The sequence below is a fragment of the Pelobates fuscus genome, chromosome 10 (assembly GCF_036172605.1).
Source record: "Pelobates fuscus isolate aPelFus1 chromosome 10, aPelFus1.pri, whole genome shotgun sequence".
Lineage (NCBI taxonomy): Eukaryota > Metazoa > Chordata > Amphibia > Anura > Pelobatidae > Pelobates > Pelobates fuscus.
In genome coordinates this window covers 106,916,023-106,929,312 of record NC_086326.1, presented here as the reverse complement: position 1 = coordinate 106,929,312, position 13,290 = coordinate 106,916,023, and the positions used below count along the sequence as shown (strand labels likewise).

At 41.1% G+C, this 13,290-nt stretch overlaps 1 protein-coding gene across 1 annotated transcript in view; it reads right to left on the bottom strand.

Moving 5' to 3' along the window:
- LOC134575482 (uncharacterized) overlaps window positions 1-13,290 on the bottom strand; it is a 43,163-nt gene that overhangs the window by 13,722 nt on the left and 16,151 nt on the right. Inside the window, exons 3-5 of the mRNA XM_063434791.1 lie at window positions 6,357-6,417; window positions 1,440-1,551; window positions 1,269-1,337 (exon numbers count right to left, since the gene is read on the bottom strand). Coding sequence (XP_063290861.1) covers window positions 1,269-1,337; window positions 1,440-1,551; window positions 6,357-6,417 — 242 coding nt within the window. The remainder of the gene's footprint in view (window positions 1-1,268; window positions 1,338-1,439; window positions 1,552-6,356; window positions 6,418-13,290) is intronic.

The following is a 13,290-nucleotide window of genomic DNA, read 5'->3' as shown; positions in this document are numbered from 1 at the left end:
GTGCAGGACAGTTACATCTTTGGAAAGACTTTGTGTACAAACACAAGTGGTCCAACAAGTGGTGACTGAATAGACAGTTCACCACAGCAAGCAAGATAATATCAGTCACTTTTATGTGGTATCCCAGACCAGGACATGTCCTTGGCCACCATAGTGCTGCTACCCAAACCAGAGAAAGACCCAATGCTCCCATCTAGCTATAGGCCAATCTCCTTGATAAACCACGACATGAAGATACTAGCCAAAGTCCTAGCGTCCCGCCTAAACCCCCTCCTAACGTCTCTGATAGACCCAGACCAGGTCGTTTTTGTCCCCGAACTGCAACTTTTCGAAAATACTAGGCGCAATATAGATCTAATATGGAGACAGGCCACCCTGAACACTCCATCACTAATTGTATCACTAGACGCCGAAAAGGCCTTTGACAGGGTGACCTGGACTTACCTGTTCACAGTGCTAGAGCACCTTGGGCTACCAGGGGAGTTCATCGCACCCATCAGAGCGATGTATAGTAATGTCCGGGCCCAGGTCCAGATCTCGGGGGCTCTTTAATAAGGGGCATTGGTGGACCAGCACAGAAGGGGTTACTACAGCAAAAAGTGTTTTATGTAAACACTGTTTTTTATTTGGAGCAACACTTTAAAATCCAGTCTTTTGATACATCATGTATGAAATAAATTACTGGTATGTAATTGTACCTATACTCTGCTTCTCTGTATTTTTGCCCATACTCATTTAATGCCATTTTTATTAAAGGGCCACTATAGGCACCCAGACCACTTCAGCTTATTGACATCAGAAGAGGGAGGAGAGTCCCAGCGCAGAGGGAGCCCGGCGCTGGAAAAAAGCTAAGGGATTAACCCCTTCCTCCACCTTCAGCGCGAGAGGGACCCTGAGGGTGGGGGCACCCTCAGGGCACTATAGTGCCAGGAAAATGAGTTTGTTTTCCTAGCACTATAGTGGTCCTTTAACTATCTATTTATATACTGCCTTGAGAATAAACACTTGCTTGTGTGAGGATTACAATACAAGTCTAACTTTTCCTAAAGAACAGTTAAAATAAAAGTTAAATATAACTTAAAGAACATGTATTCTTTGCCTAATACTGGAAGTTTATGCTGCTGGAGCAGATGAAGATAGATAAATTATGTGAACATGAAACATTTTCCCTAAAAGTGCTTTTTTTTGTCTATTTTCATTACACTAATATAAGCATAATGTTGTATAACAGGATTTACACCAAGAATGCATGACTGTGGCCACCTTACCGCTGTGTTAAGGAAGTTAGCTGCCCCTGGACCACCTGACGTAAAGAGATTTTTCTACTCATCACTGACCTGGAAAAAGAAAACAAACCAAAAATTATTTTATTTTTTCTAAAATCCAAAATCCTTTTTCCCCTTAATAAACAACCGACAGGCATGATAAGCAGTACTCACAACATGGCAGTTTCCATGCAGCTCTCTACATGTTCTAGAACCCCTACTGTAAGTGGCTTCTGGAATGTAACCCTAGTCTGCTGAACAGATTTCCCTCCTGAAGGGGCATGACCTGCATTTGGAAAGATATTATGGTAAATAGATAAGAGTAATGCAAAACCACAAAGGAAAAAGCTGATCCTAAAACTGAACTGATAGAACACATATGGACATATCAAATGTTTTCTCAAAAGAAACTTGAATACTAAAATACTAATATAGCACATCTATTACCACTTCAATGTCAATGTTTCACACATACATTTTAATTTGAAAATAGAAAAAAACAAAAAAAAACAAAGCTAATGAGAAATATATATTTAATTAAAGAGAAATAAGAGGTTAAAATGTACCCATTTCCAAAATCATTTTGACTAAAATGTCCCTGTAAAATTAAAGCGACACTCCGTGCACCAATACAACTTTAATGCATTTGACCTTGCTAAAATACTCCTTTTTCTTTTTTTTGCATGTTTTAAAACAAAAGCACAATATGGTACAAACAGGGCCCCGTGAGAAATGGTTTCAGTCATGATGAGACACACAGGTCCCAAGAATCAAGAATTACAAAAGTTTCATGGATTAGATATAACACAGCCAATAAACCTTACTGGGTTTTACAATGAAAATGTAGCGATGACAGTTGCTCACCTATTAATTGAACAATTATCTTCTAAGGGGCTACAGGAAAAAAAAAAAAAAAGGAGACGGGAGGGGAGGGAGCTTGAACAGAAGTCTAGACTAGAGCCACTATCAGTGTAACCTTGCATACCTATCTACAGATTGGGCGATAATCTAAAGAGCAGCACAAGACAACTAATTTTCCTCCTACGTGAAGCCAGATTGGGCACAATACGGATAAAAAAATAGCTGAGCCTGAAAAAATTAGAGCTTTCCTACACGCTACCTTCCTGTCAATGCTCTCAAACAAGTGAAACAAACAAAGAATAGACTGCGCCTAAGAAGATCAATAACCTCTAGATGTGATCACACGAAATATATATAAAAAAAAAATATATATATATATATATATATATATACACACACACACACACACACACTCTCTCTCTCTATTCACTTCTATTCTTTCTTTGTTTGATTTGTAGGTTTTCTCAAGGTTGAGGAATCGTTGTAAAACCTGCTGCCCTCCTATGGTATTTCTCAAACATGAAATGGCCGATGCCATGCTTAAGATTGCGGCCTCGCAATCTCTGCTGTTTCTGACTTCCAGGAACAGTGGGAAGCAGCAGCCATGTTGGATGTGGCAAAATCGTGGAGGAGCCCAGGGTGCTGGGAGTGAAGCAGGGAGGATTGCAGCTAATAACTGCTGGCTTTCAAACACTGTCCAACCAAAGATTCTTGTATATGGCTGAAGAATCCTGTCATATTCTAATGGTAGGGATGGGATAAGTTTTTCATTTTTACTTTTTTATATACACTTAATAAAAAAATAAAAAAAATAAAAATAAAAAAAGATTTCCTTTGAAGATTGATGAAAAGATTATTAGATTAAAAAATAGCTTTGAGATGACAGTTATGGCTACCTCTTTAGATGACCCTGACTAACCTACTTTACTTGAGATATCAGAGATGGGTTTGACAAACTGTTGTAACAATAATGTTATCAAAGGTGCAATTTTACCTAAGAAGAATGCTCTCTTAATTTGTCATGCCTTATTAGCAGTTGCACAGGAATTGAACATGGTCAAGAATATCATTACATAGCCAAGTAGCAAGTAAGCTCATTTGAGCAGGGCCCTCATCTACCTATTGTTCCTGTGTCACTGTGTAATTGTCTCATTTATTGTAAATGTCCCCCCTTCCATAATATTTTAAGGCTTTGCGGAATAAGTTGGCGCTATATAAATATCAATAATAATAATAATAAGTAAAAATTCACCCCTTGGTAAGTATGCCATGACTTCTCCAGGCTTGTACTGGCAAGTAACTTTTAAGGCCTGATTAACAATGTAGGACTTGACATTTTAAAGGGACACTATAGGCACCCAGAACACTTCAGCTCATTGAAGTGGTCTGGGTGCAGTGTCCCAGCACCCTTAACCCTGGAAAGGCAATTACTGCAATAATTATCTTTATGGGTTAACTCCTCCTCTAGTGGCTGTCTACCAGCGGGGGTTGTCAGCGGAGGAGGAGCGAAGGCAGACCAGAGCCAGGTGACAAGGGTTTTTTAAACCCTTCTGCACCGCTAGGGGGGAGGTTACATAGTTACATAGCTGAAAAGAGAATTGCGTCCATCAAGTTCAGCTTTCCTCACATATGTTGTTGCTTTTGATCCAAAAGAAGGCACAAAACCCCCCTTGAAAAGCCGCTCACAGGCGAAACGCGCGTCGGGGCTTTTGTTCCGTTTTGTGTAGCTGTTTTGGACAAGCTGTTTAATTCTAATCTATAGAACTAGATCATTAGAGCTGAACTTTAGAAATCTGTGGTATCTTAGAAATCTTTGGCAATCGGCAATTATCTCTAGCAATCTCTGCAGTACTATCTAGCGGGTTTGGTTAACGGGTATCATATAGACAATACGAGACTATTTTGAACTGCTCTCTAGCTAACTCTAGAATTTTTTGTCAATCTCCGTAGTACCCACTAGTGGGTCTTCGGACTCCGACCAATTGATGAGACGTTATCTAGTCAGTACCAGAAACTTGACTAGCGGTCTCTCACAGTCAGGTACTAACGAACCGCTTATACTTTTTCCAAACAAGACCAGTTTTATCAAGTAAATTAGTTATCGGTTGTGGTACTGACCAGACTACATTGATCCTGCGGAGTTTTGTTTCATGCAGTCGCACTGGACCAGCCGTACTAACTCCATTTAAGCCAGATTAATTGAGCTCATTTCTAAAAAGCTCTACCAATCTAAAGTTATCTTCAGCGATCTCTGCAATACGTACTAGTGGGTCCTCTGACTCCTATCTATAGGAATCATTTAACCCAGGCTGAGCACTTTACCAGTGGTTTTTTACTATCACATACTGACAATCTGTGTATAATAACTGAGTCCAAGTAGCTGATTATAATCTCAGTGACCTGCTGGGATGCCAGCCGGACTATTTGACTCCAAATTTAGTATATCTGTTGTAACCCTCGTGAATTAATGCAGTATATACCAGTAATTCTCTAGACCCTCTGGTACTGCAGTCTCGCTATTTAGCAGGAATCAGTAATATAGTACTATACTATCTGATTCTCGTAGACAGACACCTCGTTCAGCTCTCCTTATCTATATCTCTACTTTGGGGACATCTATGCTTTTACATCACTTGTCCACATTACCATATGTTGTCTGGCAAAGGCAGGGACCTTTAGCCGACCTAAGCTACACTATTAAAAGTCAGTATAAGCCAGTCCAGAGTAGTGGCATGATCTGCCTGCTCTGGGCAATCTATGAGGTTCAGACTTGATACTTATTAAAATATCCAATAAATCTCCCCCTGTTTGGGACTAAGACATAAGACTTACCTCATTATATCTCTGGCTTTACTTGTCTGACTATTTATTTGTGTATACATCATTGTATATATCATTTTCACTTTGCCCCTACTAACATTGAGATCAGTTATTATCTCTCAGTATAAACACTCAGTATTAGTCTGCACCTGCAGTCTGAGAAACTCACTATTCAAGTAGGGACATACACGTTTATTAACGTTTTCTTTTCCTTTATGTTATGTCCGTCTAGAGCCTGATATCTACTCAGCTCTTATTAAATCAATTCATTAAAAGTTTATTTTTATTAATACATCGAGATTTCATTAAAAGTTATATTTTAACTCTCTAAAGGTCACTGGGCAGTCCAGTTCTTTGTTTTTTCTAGTCTGAAGCGCTTCCAATTAAGCCACAAACTAGGAAAAAATTCCTTCATGACCCCAAAATAGCAGTCAGATGTCTCCTTGGATCAAGCAGCTATTACCCCACTAATTAGAAATTATATCCCTGTATGTTATGTTTTTGTAAGTATTTATCCAATTGCAGTTTAAACCTCTGTATGGACTCTGATAAAACCACCTCTTCAGGCAGAGAATTCCATATCCTTATTGCTCTTACTGTAAAAAAAAAAAAAACACCTTTTCTTTGCCTTAGATGAAATCTCCTTTCTTCTAGCCGAAATGTATGACCTTGTGTCCTATGTATAGCCCTGTTTATGAATATATTTCTACATAAAGGTTTGTACTGGCCCCGAATATATTTGTATAAAGTTATCATAGCCCCTCTCAGGCGCTGTTTTTCCAAACTAAACAGATTTACATTTTTTAACCTTTCTTTGTAACTAAAATGCTCCATTCCTTTTATCAATTTTGTAACTCGTCTCTGCACTTTTTCTAGTGCCATGATATATTTCTTTAGAACAGGTGCCCAAAATTGCACAGCATAATCACGGTGTGGTCTTACCAGCGATTTATAAGGAGGCAAAATTATTTTTCACCCGGGAATTTATGCCCCTATTTATACATGACAAAACCTTACTGGCCTTAGCAACTGCTGATTGAGATTGCATATTGCTGCCTAATTTGTTGTCTATAACAATTCCCAAATCCTTCTCTTGTGTGGTTATCCCTAATTCACTACCATTTAGTGTGTAAGTTGCTTGTGCATTCTTAACCCCTAAGTGCATAACTTTGCATTTCTCTACGTTAAATTTCATCTGCCATTTGACTATAGTTTCCCTTTAAGCCTGGATAATAACCTACTACAAACTGCACAATTGCAGTAAACACACAAGCAATTATAAATGCACACACTATATATATATATATATATGGCATTCTTTCTGTTCCTGCAGTTAAATAAATAAATAAAAAATCTAAGCAATTTAACTAAATATGGGAAAATGAAAGTTATAGAAAAGGAATTTCATACCTAGTTTTTTACGAGAGTTCTTCTTTTGCTCTCCAGGACTCTGTTGTGTGCCCTTGGAATGCTGAGGAGACAAAATAGCAAAGAAAGGTTACATTTAGTGTACCAGACATAAGTACCAGACACTTTAATGTTACCTGTGAATACAAATGTGCTCAAAATGATTCTTGAGCTGAAAAATGCCACTCAAGAGTGCATGACAGCAAAAATCAAGCCAGTGTCAGAGTTCCACTTTATCTTTGTAAATTAATTAAATATGAAACCTCATTCAAAAGATAAACTGGTGCATGTGCTGTTTAATCACATTAAAGCGTTTGAGATAAACTTCAAGACCACAATTTAAAATAAACACTTAAGCAGTTTAGCTTGCTGGAATGCTCTACGTGTGAAGAATGTTTCCTCTTTATTTAATTTTCCAAAAAGTGCAGATTTCAATAGAAATTGCCACTTTTACAAATTAACTTTGTAACAACCACTGGCTTTCAAGCAGACAAGTGGTCTTTTTACATCCTGGTTTATGTAGATCAGTGGAGCTAATTTCAAGAGGCAGAGAAATTGCCCACAGCACCTACCTATTAGGACTTTTCATGTAAAAGTCTGTGATTAGACAGCCACATTAAACTGGCACATCTGAGCTGGTGAAGAAGGGTCTGGTTTGCAAAGGCAGCAGACAAGGGAACTGTAGCATTTGCATGCAATTTGTAGATATATCCCCTGTCTGTCTCATTTTCCCCTTCTTGGGACTAGCCCATATGATTATTACATAGAGATTGCTGTACCAACTCAATGAAAATACAAACCGTCAAAGCATAGCAGACAACATACAGCAACTTATTATAACACAACACATTTATAAAGGGGTGTGGAAGACAATAATTAACAAACAATATCTCTCCTGCCTGCAGAATTAGCAACATGCAAATCTACCCAAATATGCAAATTAGCCAGCCTTGCTATTCAGGTAGTGCATATTGCTGTTGCTACCAATAGAGGGCACTACACAGGCTTCATAGCCAAATTCACCTAGTTGGTAGCAATCCTCAACAGTACAGGAGAGCAGGCAAAACATGTAACAGTATAAACACACACATTGTAAACAATTACATTACACACACCCTGCACCTATAACTGGTACAGGGTGACTAAAACATAAGAAAAGTCCAGCAACCTACATAAATAGTCTGTCTGAAGATCTAGGTAATGGTGACTACCGTCACACCTCCAATGACCCCCTTTCCCCCTCCCATGTGTCTCCCACTCTCTTTCCCCTTTCATGTGTCTACTCACCTCCCTCCTGTGTAGCATGGCTGAGCTGTGGAACAGGGGAGAGGAGCTTCAGTAACCTCTCCCTGGTCTGACAAGAAGCAGTTCAGCGCTCCTTGCGCGCTCTTCCTGTCAGACCAGGGTGAGGTTACAGAAGCTCCTCTCCCTCAGTCCGTGGCATTGCCATGCTACACAGGAGTGGCTGGAAGGGAGCACCTATGCTGTGTTCTCCCCTCATGCCGGTCAGCAGGATTTTGCAACCCCAGGACGGCTCGAAGGCAGCGACCTGGGCCACCCTATGGTAGCGCAAACCCTGTCTGAAGTGTATCTACCAAAGAGTGATTTTTTTATTTTTTTTTGTTTGGAGTGGAGTGTCCCTTTGACTCATTTATAAAGCATGTTAAAATTGTAGTCTGTAGGATACGGTCCTCAATGTGCAGCTGCAATGTCTCAGCTTCAGATTTCCAAGAGAGAGTGCAAGATTTTTGCACTCAAGAAAGGGCCCTGATCTAAGTGCAGCATATATCTCCCAGAAGGTGAAGGGAGAGGTTTACACGGAAACTGACCAAGGACCAGGTGTGACCAAATGAGCGCAAGTCACTGCCTTCCCCCTGGAGGGCCCTGCCAGCTACCGGACGCATATAAAGCATGCAATAATACCTGCAATGGGAGACCTACTAGGCCCCTAAAAGACCAGGGGGTGAGAAACACGCAGCAGATTCCCTAACTCTAGGACAAAGGGACACCCATTGCACAGCATAATAATAGACTAGAGGGCTTACGGCAGTTGGACGGCACACACCGACGATGTTTATGTACCTGTACAATAGCCAAGTTTCCTATGTTATATATTTCTTGTTTTTCTTTTCTTATAAAACACAAAACTAAAAAAGTTGACAAAATGTATCTCGCAGTATCAGAGAGTGTTGGGGTACCGAATACATCAGTTTTGGGGGGGCGATGGTGGAGAGTCTCAGGCTACCACCCACTGTATGACTATGCGATATGTATGTTACTGCACTCTGTATACACTGCGTATGTCAATCTTCGCTTGAGTTACGAAATGTATTCGATGTATGCATGTTATATCTGTCAACATAAATAAAGAATAAAAAAAGAAAAAGAGAAAAAAAGAAAGGACCCTGATGAGAGACGCAGCCAGGCTGCTAACCGAGATAGTCACATGGTGGTGGAGCTCTTATGATTTTCTGAGACTCAGTTTGGAAAGCATAGTCTATGTATAATGTTGTCAGCTTAAAGTCCTTATTTCATATATTAAGCCCCTATCCATATTTTAGACTAAACTACTGTTGAACGCTAAGAGGGAGCAGAGGAGAACGAGCAAACGCCCTAATAAGCCTCTGGACCCTACTTCCCCCTCAGCAGACAAGCATCGGACGCAGCACATGGCTCCTAGCTCAGTGCGGCAGGAGAAGCAGATAACCGGCATAACCGACGCACGTCCGGGTCCCAAGAGGTGCAGACCTAGCTACCACTTACCGGGACAGAGGACCCAAAGAAGACGGAACATGGGGCTCAGAGCACACATTCGGCAGAACAAAAGCCCTCTCCGAGAGAAACACGCAGTCACCCGAGTCCCTGCCCGCAGCCGCAAGCTTGACTGGAGTAGCGGGAATCCCACATGGGCTCCTGGGATGGCCTGGGGCCAGAGAGACGAGAAAACTCAGAATCACGAGACTCTGTGCATCTATGTGACATTGGTGGCTAGTACAGGTGTGGGGTGAACTGTGGCAGCGCATGTGAGGGGAGGGGGGTACCTTTCGCGGGTGATACGGTATACCACCCTGCTGGAGCATGATAATATTACTCTCACTCGACTGGGCAGCTTTATCTTATCCCCCCTACACACATATAGAGGCACTGTATTTTAATGCAGAGCATGCTCTCTGAGCAAGCGCCGCTGAAATTTTAACAACCCCCCCCCTTACAGCAGCACCACACAGAGGCTTACTAAGTGAAATCTCTATTGCTTAATGGAGTCTTTAGTTAAGTTTATACATAGACAAGTTTTGTTGTATACTTTTCATCTTATGCCTAATAGTTAGATGAGTTTTGTTATTCATAGTACCCCTATCACCAAGCTTGAGATTAACGATGTAACAGATAAATAAGCGTGTATCTTATATTTAAATGTACGCAGCATTACGACCTATCAATGTACTTATTTTCATAATCCTGGTGTGCTAGACCTACTCTTTGACTACAGCATATACCATTCCGACACGCATACCTCAACAGACTGACTCTCGAGTATTAACATTATAAAATTGTGCAGACCTTATCCTTGCCATGTTTGAAATTGTAAGAGGATATTACGCCTGTGACTTTCGTTGTGGCAACATGGGCTTGTTTGTTATAACTTGCACGAAAAAAATAAAGAATAAAAAAAAAAAAATACCCTTCAATAAACTACTGTTGAACGGTCACTTCTCTGAGATATGCTGGTTAACTTGAGGTGGGGGAGGAAGGTGAATTATTCCTCGCCTTGTAGCATTCTTGCACTTGCGTTTCTGCAGGCTCTGTCCCCCCTTTTGGGCGCTGGAGTTGATTCTGGCCAACATTAGCACACCACGAGTCTAGTCATGACATTACTGTCCACGCTAAGTGGGACTTACTAAAATAATTTGACAGACTAGGCCGTTTTGGCAGAGATTGGCTACCAACTTCGGGCAACCTGTCTCTATGTCTATTGCACCACAATCCCTTACATCGCCACATCCAAACTTACCGAGTCAGATGTTGGGGAAGGCCTCAGAGTTCCCATTGTTTACTGGCAATGAGCAAAATTACACTGGGCAGAGAATGTCAACTTTCTACAGGCTACACCTAGAGTAATTTGACACCAGACTACCGAACATAGTCAATATTCTTACCCTGGAGCTTGCTTCCCTTGTTCGTGGGAATGTTTCCACCGATCAGTGTCTTCCTAAGTGTTATAAAACCGAACACGGGCAATCATGGAAGTCCAGCGGTGTTCGGGAGTTTCAGTGTCCGAAAATAGTTCCATAAACACGACGACCAAACACCGCTGCCTGTGCTCATGCAAACAAGATGGCCGCCACCTCGTGGTCGTCCATAGGAAATGCGGCCACCCAGACGAACACTTAGAACACTGTGGTGCAAATTAGGCTACACAAGGTCCCGGGTGATGTCCGGTTCGCGCGGCTGTTCGGTTCCTGAACCCTATAGTCCAAATACACGAACTGAGACTTTTTCAGTGTATATTACAGGGCCCATAGTCTGTGGGCAGGAGGCTGGCAAGCAGGCTCCTCCAGGAGCTCGTGGCAAATTCACGTGGAAAGGGGAGTTTGTCACAGTAGTTGTTTGCCGTTTCACAGCTTTGTAATTATTTAAATTGTAATAAATTTAATTTGAAGTTTCCTCCAGCATGGGTCAAGAAGGAAATTACTTTTTCCTTAAGGTGGAAAATGTCAGTTTGAAATGTTATTTTAAACCCACTGATGGTAACACCCTTGTCCACAGGACAAGCGGTCACCATCAGCCATTGCTGAGAGGGATTGCCAAGGGAAAACTCACTCGGGTGAAACACAGTTGTTCCGATGTTCAGGATTTAAAGTTACAAACAGTCCATATTAAACACAAGGGGATATAATAAGAATAACAGAGAAATAACAGAGAAAGAGAGTAGAATAATATCTAAAAAAAGATAGAAACTAACTCCTAATATAATTAAAGCGAGGGGGCCTTTTAAATATGCTTTTGTAACCAGGTGCAACACTAATCATGAGGAAATAAGAAGAGGCTTACGCACACATTGGCCAATTTTATTAAAGGAACCAATATTAGGCTAATTGTTACCTAAAGAACCTATGAGGATTTTTTAACCCCTTAAGGACCAAACTTCTGGAATAAAAGGGAATCATGACATGTCACACATGTCATGTGTCCTTAAGGGGTTAAAGGAATCAGATTTTGAAAAATATGTTATCACCCAGTTATATTAAAAAGAAAAAATAAATAAATAGATATAACAGTAGATGCGAAAAGTTGTATTAGGGGTTGTCAAAGATGCAAAGCTTGTCACTCCAATAGGATGGATAGTTCTACACACGTTACTAGTACTGTTATTCATGAAGTTTTGCCATTTTGTTCTGAGATGGATGCTGCACAGATTTTGTGGTGTATTTGCTGCAGTGTCTTATGTTGGCCGAACCAAGAGACCACTAGAGATCAGAATAATGGAACACATTAATAACATTCAGAAGGGTCTTCTGATGCACTGCAACTCTTGCCCAGTATTTCATTTTAAACATCTTAGTTGTATTGACATTGAAAGGCTTTGTCCAAATTGGAGAAAGGAGATCGGGTTAAAAAAATATCCCAACGTCAGAGGGACATCGGCACTGGACCCAGGTAAGTGACACAAGGAAAGCGAAGGTGGACCCGAGCCAGCACCAAGGGACATCGGCGCTGGACCAGGTAAGTGACAAAAGGGTTTTTTAAGAGGGGAGGTGGGCACTATTAGGAGCTATAATGCCAGGAAAATAACTGTTTTCCTGGCACTATAGTTTCCCTTTAATGGTTATTGTTTTACTAGGAACCAAACACGGGGCCCTAAATTTTTTTTTACTTTTTACTTTAGTATACAGTGCACTTTACTATTTATACTTATCTTTAAATTGGTCATTGGTTCATTCACATGTGTACTCGATCAAATATATAGGAAACTAATAGTTATATCTACTCAGTAGATCTTCAGAGTTTTCTTTGTGGACTTGGATGATCGACCTACAACAACGCCTTATATACCACCTATGCACGTTTAGGGACTAGCCATGTATAAGGGAACTGTTGTGGGGAGGGAATTCGATTGTGGTTTTAGAGCATTTGATTGTGTTTTTATTGATAGATGTCCCTGAAGAAGTTCTAGTACAGAAGGAAAAGCGTAGGGCCGGGCTTATGGTTATTTTTTTTTTTTTTTTTTTAGTATGTTTTGATTTATATGTATTTGACTGCAGTCAACAATAATTAGTTTATAACACTGACTAACCTGGACCCCCACATTTTGCTCCTGCATTTGGGCTACATCGAGGAGGGAAGAGGTCCCTCTGGCCCTCCCACCACCATCAGGGGAGGCACCTTTAAGGTGATTATATAAAGAGTTATTTTGCGAGTTCAATCGATTACTGTGTCACTTTATGCTAATTTTGATAATATTTCACTATGTATTGTTAATGATCTTGTTTTATCCCATTTTTTGCTTGTATAAGAAGGCATTTGCCTTGGGCAGCACTTTCCGGGAGGGGCGCTTTCAAAACGCCCCAGGAACTTTAGCAGATGCCATGCTAGCCTCATGTCATGAGGCACAAGAGCTGGCTGGCTGGCCACCTAAGGGCGGCTGTGCATATTGTAGGCAGATGGCGATTATGCCCCCCAGGCCGGCCTAGACCCTGGGACTCGGATTTTTCAACTTACCTCACTCTCCCTGCAGCCAGTGGAGTTGGCCATCCTCTCCTGATGATGTCAGGAGGAGGGGGCATGACTTTAACTGCTCTTCTCCCAGGAACGCTGGGGAGTCTGGGAGAAGAGCGTAGAAAGTCACGCCCCCTCCTACTGACATCATCAGGAGAGGCCAGCCGACTCCACTGACTGCTGGCTGCTGGCTCCTGTCCACCTCTCCCTGGCCTAAGGT